The sequence below is a fragment of the Chrysemys picta genome, chromosome 8 (genome assembly GCF_011386835.1).
Source record: "Chrysemys picta bellii isolate R12L10 chromosome 8, ASM1138683v2, whole genome shotgun sequence".
NCBI classification, from domain to species: Eukaryota; Metazoa; Chordata; order Testudines; family Emydidae; genus Chrysemys; species Chrysemys picta.
Window position 1 is genome coordinate 30,517,627 of NC_088798.1, and position 16,328 is coordinate 30,533,954.

The window sequence follows — 16,328 nt, forward strand, 5'->3', positions numbered from 1 at the left end:
AAGTATGGCTTACTATGTTAAAACCACTCTGTTATTCTAAATGTCTGTCTTAACTCTTAATGCTGACAAGATTTGGGCAGAGGAAGTGACAAAAGTAAGTAAACGGTTCAGAAACTGCAGCATTATGAAACAATTACTTGTTTGGTACCCGTGTAATAAAAGGTGTTCCATGTTCTTGCACACCTCTACCCCGATATAACGCGACATGATATAACGTGGTAAAGCAATGCTCTGGGGTGCGGGGGAGGGGCGCTGCGCACTCTGGCGGATCAAAGCAAGTTCGATATAACAGGGTTTCACCTATAATGTGGTAAGAATTTTTTTGCTCCCGACAGCGTTCTATTGGGATAGAGGTGTAGTTAATACATTGCTGGCAGCTATTCTGCTGTATTGCATCAACTATTTAGCCCCTTACAGAGAATTTCAGATTCCAGTAGTGAAGTGAGGTTAGGGTGACCAGATGAGAGGAAGAAAATATCAGAACACATGGGGGGGGGGGGGGGGTGAGAGGTCACCGGCGGAGCGCCAAAAAAAAAAAAGTGGACTGCTGCCGGTGGAGCAAAAAGGAGGGGGAAAAAATGGAGTATTGCGAAATATCCAAACATCGGGACAGTCCCAATTTTATCGGGACGTCTGGTCACCCTAAGTGATGTACATCGTACTTAGGAATAAACTTGGAATTTGAAGAAATACTGTTTCTGGGTAACTACTGCCACTATGTGACATTCTTGTGGCAAAATATAATATGAAAAAACGGTAAGCCTGCAAGTAACAAGACAGTAGGGCTTCTCTTACAAAAGTTAATTTCTTAGGACAGTATCTTATTACAAACAAATCACAGTAATAAATTTCTTTGTAGATTATGTATTTTTTTTCCTGAAGGATTGTGTGGTAGTTCTCTGAACTGCCAATTAAGAAACAGAAATTCAACTGTTGGCCTCCTAGTACTCAAATGGGGAACTGATACTGTGGATGTAGCAAACTCATCTGAAGGAGGATGAAAAAAGGAGAAGCAGTGCTAGCCTTAGCACTCTTGGGTTGGCCTGCAAAACAACTAATTGCCTGCAATGTAATGGAATGCAAGACACAAACCATAGGTTGGCAAGATGATACTTTGAGACTTCACTTGACTTACTAGAGGCTTCTGTGTGCCTTCTGTTGGATTTTAGCACACATACAGTGCTTTAATAAACACTATCAAACTGGTTCCCCTTTCTTTCCGTATGGCAAAACTAGGAGTATGTCTACACTACCCGCCGGATTGGCGGGCAACGATCGATCCAGCAGGGATCGATTTATCGTGTCTAGTCTAGACGCAATGAATCGAGCCCTCTCCCGTCGACTCCTGTACTCCAGCGCCGCGAGAGGCGCAGGGGGAGCAGCAGCAGTCAACTCACCACAGTGAAGACACCACAGTAAGTCGATCTAAGTATGTCGACTCCAGCTACATTTTTCACGTCGCTGAAGTTGCATAACTTAAATCGATATCCCACCCCCCAAGTGTAGACCAGGGCTAAGAAGAAAAGTCTTAAGGAGTCTGAGAGCTGGGAGTAAAACATCAGAGCTTGTTGCCAAATCATGGTGTCACTAGTCATGGTGCAGTTCGCAGCAGCCTGAATGGCATTCCATCACCCAACTAGCAGAGAAGTGGTCTGGAGAGCTGTCTCGTATCCCAAAAGCCAATTCTGGGGGACTGAGTTATGTACATCTAAGGAAAAAATCCAGTGGCAACTTTTCAATGCTAGCTATTGGCTTATTTGTTTTCAAATCTTAACGAAGAGAGGCTAGACACTCTGAATTTCTTAGTACTTTATAAAAGTACCTCTCTGTTGCTGTAAGTGCTGTAGAGTTTAAAAAATGAAAAAGTAATAAAACCAGAGACCACCCAGTCAAATCCTCCAACCTATAGCTCACGCCTCCTTCCGAAGGCCCAGTAACTGATGTAAATGCATTTATGTTGATCTGCCTTCCCCTTTATTGAAAGCCCAGGGAGAGAGGGGAGTCTGATTCATAAACTACTCTCTGAATCAAACCATAACTTCTGTTTGAAATAGCTTATCACTAGAAATATATCTCCAGTGTTGCTTTTAAGAGACTAGGTGATGAAGAATCACTTAACCACTAGAACAACTAATCTTATGGATGTAATTGCCTTCACTGTTGAAATAAAGCACAGATTTTTTTTTTTTTTTTTTTTTTTAGTTTGAATTGGTCTAAGCCTGCTTCTGCTAGCTTAGTCTATCAAATCTTTCCCATATAGGTAGGCACCTGTAGATGATTGTCACCCCTTAACTTTCTCTTGAGTGAACTTTAAATAGACTGAGCTTCTTTAGTCTCTTACTGCAAGGCATGATTTCCAGACCTTGAATTAGTCTTGCAGCTCTTCTGCACCCTTTCCAATTAACTTTTTGAAGTGCTGTCTGAACTGGACGCACTATACTCTGGGTCAACTGGTTATCTATCAATAAGCTTTTCAGCTCAGAAGGCTTACAAATCCCTGGTCTGAACTGAGGTGGAGAGCAGGTATCACGTCAAGGGCCCTTCATGGCAAGACAGTGACAGTCATCTGCTACTTCCTATTAAAACAGGAGGTTTCACTGACTGTGGTTGCAGTTATACACTGAGGGCAGGGTAGCCTAGATTTACAGTTCAAGGCTCTATCCTTAACCCTTCTCAGGGGTGATAAGGTTACAAGTTGCATGAGCTCAGAATGTCAGTTGTGCATGTATACCATTTTACCCCAGTGATATAAATCGGTATACCATAAGGTATACACTTCACTTCAATCAGCAGCAGTGAAAAAGGGGATGAGGCAATGCATGGGAAGATGAAGAAACTAGAGATCTGGAGGTTGCGATGGCATGCTCCAAGTTCAAGTAATGCTCTGCATATAGCAATTAAGCTTGAGCAGTGATGCTTCCAAAGGCCCTTCTGTCTGGTGAACTAATTCAGTGTGCGCCTGTTTAACACACAGTTGTATAACTTCTTTTGTCATTATGAACTTGATAAGGGAAGGAATCTGCTTTATTTTCTCTATCATTAAAGTGGATAATTTGCCCTCTGCCCTGTTTCATTAAAGTATCAGCCTTGTTACAACTTCATATCTGTATGTGTTTAAAAACAATCAAATTGCAGTACATTTCAGGGGAAGTACCAAAAAAGATTTACTTTTGTAAAACTCAAGACAGTTAACTAGTTTTCCCATCCATTGGGAAGCTATGTGTGGAGTGCAAAAGCAGGAAATTCAACTCTTCCTTTTTTTTTTTTTTCCCCAACCTTCCCATCTCTCTTGTTGCAAAACAACAAACACCAAAACAAAACACACACAAACCCTCCTATTTTCCTTCCTGTTCTTACACAGCTCTTTCCGAATGGCCAGCCATGAGTTCATTGTGCTGGTGAAGTCCTGACTTCTGAAGCAATACGCGTCAACGCTTCAGGCATAAACATTTATAGTAAATGTGTCTGCTGTTTTCTCTAAAAGTACGACTGCTTTTCTGGGGGGAGAGGGAGGAGTAAGCTAGCTTGTCCTGAAAGACTTCTGACAGAACAAGTTCTAATGGACCCATGCTGTCCATTTGGGACACTCTGCACAAAGTTTGGAAAGTTAATATGAATTAACTTGTGTTAAATTTATAGGTCATCTCACTACTAAATACCAACTGTATACTTCATTGTCCACAGCTTCTTCACTGTCTTTTAAACCATTTCAAAAGTGGCTGTAAAAACTTAACCCTGAAATATTTTAGTTCCATAATTCTTCTGTGCATATTCCTTTGAGTCACTTCTGTGTTCCCATGGAACTATTCATAGTAGGATAAGCAGAAATATAGTCTCAAGTAAAATGACATGCAAGAAAAAAAGTTGTGCCACTTCAATAGGTCTTGTAAATTCATTTCCCTTATTGTAAGAGTAGTTAACTGCTGCACCTCAGACAAAGACAGACTTTTGCCTGCTGAATTATCCCATACAGAAACGAGACACTAAATGGTCAAATTTAAAAGCACTGAGAGAGGAATCTAGATACCAGAACTGCATACTTCCCACCGGAGACCTCAGAACAGTGAATCTTGGATACTGCAACTCTGATTATATAGTCATGTGCAATTTGGGTGGCATTGGTTGCTCAGAACAGTGTGGAATTCAGAATGACTTGCTCTTGTGTTTAAATGAGACCCTCTAATGTTACTAGATCATTTTAGACTTGTTTTAAAATTGCTAAGAACTGTAGGCTAACTAGCAGCAATTAGAGTAATCCATGAATTTGAAAGAGTTTTAAAAATAAATATTAATGTTATATATGAAGTCTTGAAGTTCTACTGTTGGTGGCCTAATTCATTTTCTAGTGTAGCAGAGAAGTTAAAACATCAGACTGGGACTAAATCTAAATTTCATTTTCTCCTTAGAGATCTTAATTTTGAGGCACCCATTGATCTGCCTATGCAGATCTATCAGACATAAAACTTGGTGACTAATAAAACATTCTGTTAAATTTTTGGCAAAAAGGCTCATATATGGCTATTTGAAACTGCCTGAAAACACTAAATAGCTGTAATCTATTCAGTATTGTAGAGCATGAAAAAAAAATTGGGCCCTAATCCTGCAAACACCTAAACATATGCTTTACTGCATGCATGTGAATGGTCCCATTGAAGTCCGTGGAACCACTTAGATGCATAAAGTTAAGCACCTGGCTGTAGGATCAAGGCCTTCAAGTAGGAACTGTAACGGTGTTAGTAAGCAGTGTTTTAAGCTGTGTTGTACAAACTTCTAATAAGTTTATACTCTTCAGTCTGAACAGGAAGTACGAATAACTCAGAGTGAATTTGACCGTCAAGCAGAGATTACCAGACTGCTGCTGGAAGGCATCAGCAGTACACATGTGAGTATCTAAATTGAAGAAAATGAATAAAATTGAGACTCTCTAAAATAACTACAGGAAGTTGCTTGGAAATACTTTTAAAATGCTAATTTTTCCTTAACACCTTAAAATGTGTTGTACAATACATACCCATTTGAATCTCAACTTCTAAGCTGTAAAAAGAACAGGAGTACTTGTGGCTTCAGCACGTTGTAGCCCACAAAAGCTTATGCTCTAATAAATTTGTTAGTCTCTAAGGTGCCACAAGTACTCCTGTTCTTTTTGAGGATACAGACTAACACGGCTGCTACCCTGAAACCTTCTAAGCTGTAGTTACTGTCCAGCTAATTTAACTCTGGTCTCCTCAGGGCCCTAGTAAGAAGACCCTTTGGGCGCCTTTCTTCTAAGCTTCTGAGATCCACACCAGACCCACCCTGTGTTGAGGCTACAAATTACAAAATTACTGCATACTACTGTAACTCTTCAATTGGACAGAGAATTAAGAATGGTGGGCATCATGCAAGCATCATATCTCTCAGGCCTGAAAATATTTTCTATAGCACTAACATCCCAATTACCTTTTGAGTCTGGATCATGAATTTGTTGTTCCCCATCCGTCTCCTCTTCTCTCTCTTTTTCCACCCCCCCCCCCAATTCAGGGTTGCCACTGATGCTAATCTACCAAGCCAGCCTTTTTAATGCAGGTATAGTATTCTTCATGTGCACTAAAAACTTGAACTCTTCACTATATTATAGGCACATCATCTTCGCTGTCTGACTGATTTTGTTGAAGCTCAGATGACCTATTATGCACAATGTTACCAATATATGTTGGACCTCCAAAAACAACTTGGAAGGTAATAAAACTGCAAAAGCTTTTTTTATAGTTACAGCTTTGTGTAAGGACTTGTTTGAGGTAGGAAAACTTGCACTGTTGTAACTACATTAATATAGTTCTACAAACCTCTAATGCACATGTGCTGCACTGGTGCAAAACAGGGTTTGTACAATGTAACTACATTGTTATAGTTACACCCATGGAGCAAAAAATCCCAAACCTGTAGATAGAGCCAGTGCTGTGAAGCATAAAGTGAGACGGAGACTTTGCGGAGTCTATAATGAGGGATGGGGAGCATGTATGACCACTTCTGGTAGAGATCTAGAGGATTCCTAGCAGAATACTTCTAATTATTGTACTGTGTTGGTGGTGATCCATTCTAGCAAACGGCTGTCAAATGCAGTGGAGGCCATTGTACTACTTGTAGATCCATTAGCAAGTTAAATGTTGACATGCAAGACCTTAAACTGATTTGAGAATACAGGCGTGTTCTCCAAAGTTTAGAGCAGGTTACCAGTAAAGCAAATTACTATGGGGAGAAATACATTTCTTAATATGAGAAGGTTGGTGGGGAAATTAATGGTAGCAACTGAGTAGGTAAACTACTTGCCTAGTGTCTGGATAGCTTAAGCTTTTTTTTTTTTTTTTTTTTTTTTTTAAAAAGCAAGTGAAAGAAACCATCTATTGCCTAAATTCTAAAATGCTTTAAAGAATTGTATGCTGATACATTTGTATTCTATACAAATTGTATTCTACACATTTCATACAGCTCCCTATTTCAAACCCTTTGTCCCAATCAGAATTTTTCTGAAACTATGGTGTATGCCAGACCACTTTATTCAACGGAGAGCAAGCTTTCTGGAATCAGTGTCCACGTGGGGGTTTATTCCAAAATAGCTATTCCCAAATAATTATCCAGGAATAGCTATTTTGGTATATTTCAAGGTGTAGACAAGCCCTAATTGGATAATTTCCCTGTTAACAACCTTTTCTTTACTAGAAGAAAAGGTTCTTTTTTGCAGCCACTTGTAAATGGCAAGCTGCTTTAACTAGAACTCTAGCAGACCTGATGAAACACATTCTAACACATACTCAGTGGTTGGACTCTTTCTTTTTGTGATGGTGGTAACTGAATTTTACCACTAACTTGCCTTCTCAAAACAAATTTAGAAATAACTGGCATTTGAAACTAGTATGTTTAAAATTTGATGCTGTATTATAACTTGCACTAATTCATTTACAACTTTTGTTATGTTGTATGGGGGCTGCTAAAACGACAAGCCCAAAATATACATACATACAGTAGAATCTCAGAGTTACGAACTGATTGGTCAACCACACATCTCATTTGGAATTGGAAGTATGCAATCAGGCAGCAGCAGCAGACACAAAGCACAGTACAGTACTGTGTTAAATGTAAACTTTTTTTTTAAGTGAAAGTTAAAGATTTGACAAGGTAAGGAAACTTTCTGTGCTTGTTTCATTTAAATTAAGATGGTTAAAAGCAGCATTTTTCTTCTGCATAGTAAAGTTTCAAAACTGTTTTAAGTAAATGTACAGTTGTAAACTTTTGAAAGAACAACCATAACGTTATGTTCAGAGTTTCAAACAGCCAACATTCCTGAGGTATTCATAACTCTGAGGTTCTACTATGAGGCTTTCTATTTCTCTATATAGATAAGGAATGCATAAACTTTGCCTTAATGAGTGGGAGAGTGTAGTAGCTATAGCAGGAAAAAGCTAATACACCTGTGTCTTTTCTTGACTTGTCACTTAAGCCCTATGCCTCATTTCTTCCACTAAAAAAGTGCTTGTGTTGCTATGAACAAGTTAAGAGGTTTAATATCTGTAAAACACATTGAGCGCCTCCATGAAAGATGGTACACCAGTATAAATTAAGTAACTTGTATACAACACATACCGCAGAATCAAAAGTTGAAGAGAAGCTACGTGAGAATAAGGGCAGATTTTTGGATCACTTAAATTTTTATGATGAGTCAAATGAAGTGTTTTTGGAAGACTGTTCCGAGTAACAGAAAATGGCAAGAGTACAGACTTCAAGAACTAGGTTGATAATCTATAGAAAGCAAATAGGACTTGCTTTAAGCATAATAGTTTTAACCTAAAGAAGATTGTTCCTCTTAACTAATTTTCTTTGCCTAGGCATGTACAGTGCTTTTATTTTAGCATGCTCATACAAACTGCCAATGTTCATGGAAATATGTCAATCTGGTCTTGAAACTTGGCCTTAACCCTATCTCCATAATCTTGCTGATGCTCAGTCTATGGGCTGGAAAGTCTCTCAAACTGCCATATGAAACTTGCATCTACTACTCCAAGGGGGATTCTGTGGGACTGCGTGCCCACAGAAAACAGCCCCCCTCTGCAGAATTCCTGTGCTTCCCTGCAGAAAACCTCGGATGCCACCGAGAAGGGGGAATGGACTACCATGGGTGCAGTTTTTTGGGGCTGAATGCCACTTCCTGGGTCCTAGTGTCAGTTGTGATTTCCTTCTGTGTGCTAGGAGCCTTCCTGTTTTCTGTGCAACAATGAATGCCCATGGTGGGGCTGGGTAAGGGGAGGGTGGGGGGAAATGAGGGAACGGGGGGGTGAGGTAAAGAAGCAGTGGGGAAGGAAGAGGGGATGGAATAGGGCAGGGGGAGAGGAATGTGGGAGTGAAGGGAAAGAGATGGAGGGGAAAAAAGGGGATAGGAGAATCGCAGGGGGAAACGGGAGCCTGGCATGCGGCATCCTCTCAGCAGCAGCTGGGACTCCCCCGTTAAGCAGGCCCATTGAACCCTCACCCTGACAAGTCCTTCCCCCTACACCTGGACTCCCACCCCACTGAGCCCCAACTAGCTGCACCTGGACATTGAGCCCCATTTCCCCTCACCCAAACCCCCCTGCTGATCCCCAACCACCTTCACCTGGATCCCCTGCAGAGTCCCTTTGCTCCTTCAACCAGAACCACCACCACCCCCACCTGAGCCCCTGTACATCCAGATTTCCCACTGAGTCACCTGCACCCAGATCGTCCCACACAGAAACCTCTCACCCCACACCGGGATCCCTCTGCACTAAGCCCTCCACACTTGGATCCTGGTGGGCTAAACCTGCCCACCCACACCTGGTGCAGAGGGGCAGGGCCCCGGGGTATTTCTGAGGCAGGCCTAGCCCTTGCACTGTGTCAGGGTCAGGTGCAGCCTCACTGCTGAGTCCCAGTACCAGGGGAGGTGGGGGCTTCAGGGTGATCTCTCACCTCAGTACAGCCAGTGGTCTGTGCTCCTCACTACCATGCTGGAACCACATTTATTTATTGACAAATAAAAATTGTAGAATTTTTAATTTTTTGGCACAGAATTCCCTCAGGAGTAATCTACTTAGCTTAAAACTACAGTGGTGGTTAAACCAATTCCTGTCCTTCCTGCCATATATCTTGGACAAGAAAGTCTCCACTGTATTAGTCATGGAGCGTGACAGGACAGTTTCTTGAGTTCCACTTTTCACACTGGATAGGGCCCTAAATTTGTAAATAGATGGGGCATAGCTGCTGATTGCTCAGAATAGGAGGATGAAGAGGCTATGTAGACCACTGGGCTTGCGTACTAGCTGACTGACCACTGGTGCTGTCAGATATAGACAACAGCCCGACTTTCTGTAGAAGCAGGCTGCCAAGCAAGGAGGGCAGACATTCTAGCTTAGTTTTCTGTCTGAGGAGATGAAATTATGTTGTTGTTAGGGTATGTAGTTACTCTGGGGTTTGCAGCCAGTATATGCAAGTTCCAACTTGGATTCTGAGATGCTCAGGGTAAGACTCCAGCTCTTAATTTTGTTTGAAATCCCATGAATGCTTTCAGTGGTAACATAAAGTAGGCAGAGTAAGGGTGAAGTCTCTTCCCCACATCAGGAGTGTGAAAGGGGTAGCACCTGTGGGGTTTCCAGCCTGTGTAGGAGGGCTGATGGGAGAAACTGGAGATCTGCAGCAAGATGATGTCTGAGCTAGAGTGGCCGGAACACTTTTTGTATATAGACTGTACGGGATGGTGGTTAGATGGAGGGTATGTGAGGGTGTGGGGCAGAGTGAAATGGAATTTGCAACAATGGCTTCCGGGCGGGGGAGGGGGTGTGAATTTTAATGGGCAATATATTCTCTTGTCAGGGAAATCGCCTGAGTTGTAAGTATTATATTCCTATTCATGTTCGATAGGTTTTATCAGTTTCACAAATACTATCATTCATTAATAATGCTTAGTAGCTAGCTCTGTCAGCTATAATGGTTCTGCTTGTGAAATCCATGAATCAAAGGTGATTCCCATTTGGGGTGTTGACAGATGCAACTGGCATGAAGAGAACTACACTTCAGACTTCAAGGAAGGTAATAAGCTTTGCTGTCACAACGTGTAGTGCCTGTTACACAGTTGGTAGGAAAGGTCACAGGGTCATATAATTGAAACTCTTACTATAGTGATGAAGGCTTGCTTCCATGTGTGTTGAAATAATTCAGTCAGTGGTCATCTTGTTTTTCCACAGCTTTCCATCTACCTTCCGCTCTAACAATAATCAGTCTTCCTCGACCCCAGTGCCAAGTGTTTCTGCTTCCTCAGTCTTGGCTTCTGCCTCTGCTTCATTGCCTTCAGTAAGCAATTCAGTAGTTACTTCAGGCTTCAGTGAACTGAAAGCATCAAGTGGCAGCAGGAAAGCCAGAGTTCTCTATGATTATGATGCTGCAAACAGCAGTGAACTATCACTTCTTGCAGATGAGGTAAGAGGCTTTTTCTAAATAGCATTGTAATTTAAAACCAGCATACTCATGACTAACCAGTTTAAATGTCCTAAATACTATTTTAGGAAACTTGTGTTCAACATAGAAATAGTGACTTAAGTATTCTGGAGTGGAGGCTAGAAACCTCTGTGTAACCTAATGCAGTAGCTCACCACCTTTCCAGACTACTGTACCCTCTCAGGAGTCTGATTTGTCTTGCATATCCCAGGTTTCACCTCACTTAAAATTTACTTGCTTACAAAATCAGACACACAACTATAAAAGTGTCACAGTACACTATTACTGAAAAATGCTTATTGTCTCATTTTTACCATACAATTATAAAATAAATCAATTGAAATGAAAGTACAATATTTATATTCCCGTGTATAGTATATAGAGCAGTATAAACAAGTCATTGTGTGTATGAAATTTTAGTTTGTACTGACTTCACTAGTGCTTTTTCTGTAGCCTGTTGTAAAACTAGGCAAATATCTAGATGAGTTGTAATATGTACCCCTGGTTGAGAACCACTGACCTAATGTATCAGAATTTTACTGCCACTGTTTGCGAGTCACTGAAGTGCCCAGTACTTGCTTATCCTGGTATCATAAAATGGGGATAACTTCTGTGAGGCAGGCACAGTAAGTGTTATCTTATGAGTTAAGCTGTTGGGGTTCAATTCTGCCACCCCTTTTCATGTTATAGTACCTCCCTCCATTAGAACCCATTGATGTTACCATTATAATGACTGAGTCGTTAAATTCTGCTTAGGTTACACTCAGGGATGAGTGCATAAGCACAGAAACTTGATTTCAACAGAGAACTTGGAAGGAAGTGGCACAATTGGGCTTTTATTTGACATTAAAATCTATTAGAAAGTGCTGAAAGTGCTAATTAGCATTATAGACTGGGAAAATAATACAGCAGGGCACAGATTATCCAACAACTTCTTGGAAGGCATTGGAGATAACGTTTTATTACAGAAGGTGGAGAATGGAACTAGGGGAGGCTATTATGGATTCAATTCTGACAAACAGGGAGTAATTAATTGAGAATCTGAAGGTGGAAGACCACTTGGGTGAAAGTGATCATGAAACGATAATTCATGATTCTAGGGAATGGTATGGGGGGAGGGGAACAGCAGAATAAAGACAATGGACTTTATCAAACTCAGAGAATTGGTAGGTAAAATTCAAAGGGGGGGAAACAAGTCTGCGGGGAGGCAGAGTTTAAGAGAGTTGGCAGTTTTTTAAAAATACATTAACAGCATGAGCGCAAACGATATCAATGCATAGGATAGATGGTAAGAGGCCATCCTGGCTTAACCAATTAATCTTCAATGACCTGGAACTCAAAAAAAGAGTCGTATAAATAGTGGAAACTAGGTCAAATTACAAAGGATGAATACAAAAAAACCACAAGCATGTAGGACAAAGTTAGAAAGGCCAAGGCACAAAATGAGATTAAACTAATTAGGGATATAAAGGGTAACAAGAAAGCATTTTACAAATACATATGAATCAAGAGGAAGAACAGGAACAAGGTAGGCCCATTATTCAATGAGGAGGGAAAGACCATAACAGAAAATGCACCAATGGCTGAAGTACTAAAAGCTTTTTATTTATGTTTTTTCACCAAAAAAGTTAACACTCATCAGACAAACCATAAAGAGCATCAATGTAAATGGGATAGGATCTCATATTAAATAGGAAATGAACAAGTTAAGAATTACTTTGGTCTGGTCTACAGAATGGACCTATATCAGAATAACTACATCACTCGGGTGTGAAAAATCCACACACACACACACCCCCTCCCCCCCGAGCAATGTAGTTATACTGATGTAACCTCCCATGTAGACAGCGCTATGTCGGCAGGAGAGCTGCTCTCGGGGAAGTGGACTAACTATGCTGATGGGAGAGCTCTCTCCCATTGGCATAGTGACTTCATTAAAGTGCTAGAGCAGTGTAGCAGGGTTGATGTAGCTGCACCGATGCAGCATTTTAAGTGTAGACGTGCCATTAGACAAGTTAAAAGTCTTCAAGTCAGCAGGGCCTGATGAAATACAACCGAGAATACTTAAGGAACTAGCTGAAGAGATCTCTGAGCCATTAGCTATTATCTTTGAGAACTTGTGAAGGATGGGAGAGATCCAGAGGACTGGATAAGGGCAAATATAGTACCTATGTATTAAAAGGGGAATAAGGACAACCCAGGGGATTACAGACCAGTCAGTTTAACTTCAGTACACAGAAAGATAATGGAGCAAATAATCAAACAATTTGCAAGCATCTATAATAAAATAAGGTAATAAACAGTCAACATGGATTTGTCAAGAACAAATCATGTCAAATCAACCTAATATCCTCCTTTGACAGGGTAATAAGCTTTGTGGATGGGGGAGATGGTAGATGTCATATCTACTTTAGTAAATCTTTTGATGCTGTCTCACATAATCATCTCATAAGCTAGAGAAATATAGCCTACATGAAACTGCTATAACAGGGGTGGGCAAACTTTTTGGCCTGAGGGTCACAGCTGGGTGGGGAAATTATATGCAGGGCCATGAATATAGGGCTGGGACCGGAGGTTGGGGTGTCAGAGGGGGTGCGGTGTGCAGGAAGGGGCTCAGGGCAAGGGGTTAGGGTGCAGGAGCCCTCTGCCCTCTCCTCCCCCCAGGGGCCGCAGGAACATGGTGCTGGCCGCTTCTGGGAGCAGGGCCAGGGTAGGGAAGGGAGCCTGCCTTATCCCCACTGCATCTCGGGGCTGGCAATCCTGTGGGTCAGATTGAAAGGGGTTGGGGTGCAGGAGGGAGTGCGGGAGGGGGCTCAGGGTAGGGGGTTGGAGTGCAGGAGGGATGTGGGGTGTGGACTCCAGCCCGGCACCACTTACCTCGAGCGGCTCCCGGGAGGCAGCGGTGTGCAGCGGGGCTAAGGCAGGCTCCCTACCTGCCCTGGCCCCGCACCACTCCCAGAAGTGGCCAGCATATCTGGCAGTGACTCCTGGGGGTGGGGTGGGGCAGGCGGCTCTGCTGTGCGCTGTCCTCACCTGTGGGCATGACCCCCGAAGCTCCCATTGGACACAGTTTCCCGGCACAAAGCCCTCTGCCCGCCCTTCCCTCTCCCCCCTAGGGGCCACAGGGACATGGTGCCGGCCGCTTCTGGGAGTGGCACGGGGCTAGGGCAGGCAGGGGGCCTGCCTTATCCCTACTGCGCCACAGGGCTGGCAATCCCGTGGGACAGATTGAAAGCCCTGATGGGCGAGATCCAGCCTGCAGGGCGTAGTTTGCCCTCCTCTGTGCTATAAGTAGGTGCACAACTGGCTGGAAAACCATACTCAGAGTAGTTATCAATGGCTCAGTCGAGCTGGAAGGGCATATCGAGAGGGGTCCCACAGGAATCTGTTTTGGGTCCAGTTCTGTTGAATATCTTCATAAATTATTTGGATAATGACCGAGAGCGTACACTTATAAATTTGAAGCAGAGAGGGGTTGCAAGCACCTTGGATGACCAGATTAGAATTCAAAATGATCTGGACAAACTGGAGGAATGGTCTGAAGTAAATAGGATGAAATTCAGTAAGGACTAATTCAAAGTACTACACTTAAGAAGGAATAAGCAGTTGCACAAATATAAAATGGGAAATGACTGCCTAGAAAGAAGGAATGCAGAAGGTTCTGCGGTTTTTCATTGGTCAACAATGTAACACTGTTGCGCAAAAAAAAAAAAAAGCAAACATCATTCCGGGATGTATTAGCAGTATTGTTGTAAGGATGCATGATAAATAATTCTACCACTCTACTTAGCACTGATAAGGCCTCAACTGGAATATTGTTCAGTTCTGGGTGTCACATTTAAGGAAGGATATGGACAAATTGTAGGAAGTCCCAAGAATAACAAAAATGATTAAAGGTTTAGAAAACATGACCTATGAGGAAAGATTGGAGGAAAAAAATTGGGTTGGTTTAGTCTGGAAAAGTGAAGACGGGACATAAGTTTTCAAGTGCATAAAAGGCTGTTACAAGGAGGAGGGAGAGAGATTGTTCTTCTTAACCTCTGAGGATAAGACAAGAAGCAATGGTCTTAAATTGCAGCAAGGAAGATTTAAGCTAGACATTAGGAAAAGCTTTCTAACTGAAAAGGTAGTTAAACACTGGAACAAATTACTAGGGAGGTTGTGGCATCTCTGTCATTAGAGGGTTTTAAGAACACCTGTCAGGGATGGTCTAGGTAATATTTAGTCCTACCTCAATGCATGGGACTGGACTAGATGATATATCGAGGACCCTTTCAGTCCTACATTTCTATGATTGAAGGAACTTTAAATTGCAGAAGAAGTTTAAGTTGCCAAGGAACTATCAGTATTAAGGAAAACTGCTGTATGGAGGATTTATATGTAAAGTCAACATGTATAAAAGCAATAACAAGGCAAAGGTTTCATCTAAATATGAAAAGGGACTCTTTCTAACTCAGGCCTTTTTAAATACTTTCTACTTTGTCAAGCTCTCTCCTACTGATCATGAGTAATAGTTTCTGCAAACATTTGCTTACTGCTCTATGGAAGTTCATGTCAAATATGCCCTTTAAAAATATGCATGTAGCTAATATCAGAAATCCGAGCCTTTGGAAATAGGTTGTTTATTGCCAGGAATATTTATTCTAGGGTCAAATGTTAATGGTGTATTTTTGTTTTTAGGTGATCACGGTGTACAGTGTCCCTGGTATGGATTCAGACTGGTTGATGGGTGAAAGGGGAAATCAGAAGGGCAAAGTGCCTATTACTTACTTAGAACTGCTAAACTAAATGGCTGGCCTGAATAAAGACTGCCACTTACGGCGACACCATATTTATATACAATTAAGTTTATATAAAGCAGGTTTAAGTGTCTTCCATGTTTATTGTCTTAAGGGAGAAGAATACCAGTCATCAGAAACCGGCTCTTCTGCCAGTATTGTTGCATGGTAAATACTCTGTTCAGATTTAATTTGAGTTTAAAGCTTTTATTTCATGTGCCAAGAATGTTTCCTACAGAATTGTTTCTACTGAAGTTTTCACTAATACCAAGCTTCTACTTTTGAGTAATCTAGACCGAAAGCAGGAGGGCACTGTTTTCTACTGAATTTTTCATTAATGGCAAGCTTCTTTCCTCACATAAAATAAATTTATTGTGAATTGATATCAGTCTGACTCCAGTTATTTGCTCAGCATAGTGAATAGCCAAAAAAACGGTGTTAACACTTTAAAAATTAAACTATATTTGTCTCTGGTTCTCCAACATGGTATATCGAATATGAACTTGTTGACATTTGTGGTTAACAATTGAATGATACATGCATTTTAATCCTTTTAAAATAAATTGAGTTCCTAGTTGAAAACCCAATTTTTGATTTTTTTTTTTTTAATGTGTATATTTGTTTTTGTTTTAAAGTAACACTTCTAGAGAACCCTGCTTGGTGTTTTTGTTTTTCCCCTCGTGCCAAAGCTTTAATAAAGCAAACACATGAACCAACCCAAAATTTCAAACTGGCTTACTGCAGTCTACTCAAATAAACAGCTAAATACCAGGAAAATTCTAGATATTCATTCCATTAAATATAAATGTCACAGAAAGCATCATAAATGTTTGCAAATTTACTTGCATTCATCTGTTTGCATTCACTATACGTAAGAAAGGATAGTACTAAAGTCTTGTGAGCAGAAAATGACTCAATGACTTAACCATAACTTCCACTGATGACCCAAATCAGTGTCAATTTATGCTATTTTTAATTGTCCCTTTCATGTAACAAACGCATTTTGCATCAGATGTGCTTTTAAGTTCAAGGTCACATGTAGGTAAAGGTAGGCAGTTCACTAATTTACTC

The 16,328-nt window shown here is 41.2% G+C and overlaps 1 protein-coding gene across 3 annotated transcripts in view; it reads left to right on the top strand.

Annotated features, from left to right (window-relative positions):
- SH3GLB1 (SH3 domain containing GRB2 like, endophilin B1) overlaps positions 1-15,640 on the top strand; it is a 38,389-nt gene extending 22,749 nt beyond the window's left edge. For 2 of the 3 annotated variants that reach the window (XM_005298088.5, XM_005298091.5), the window contains exons 7-11: positions 71-94; positions 4,793-4,882; positions 5,618-5,718; positions 10,230-10,461; positions 15,160-15,640. In XM_005298088.5, the coding sequence (XP_005298145.1) occupies positions 71-94; positions 4,793-4,882; positions 5,618-5,718; positions 10,230-10,461; positions 15,160-15,267 (555 nt within the window). In that variant the 3' untranslated portion in view covers positions 15,268-15,640. The remainder of the gene's footprint in view (positions 1-70; positions 95-4,792; positions 4,883-5,617; positions 5,719-10,229; positions 10,462-15,159) is intronic. The other variant, XM_005298093.4, reaches the window with a different exon arrangement.
- The last annotated feature ends 688 nt before the right edge of the window (positions 15,641-16,328 follow it).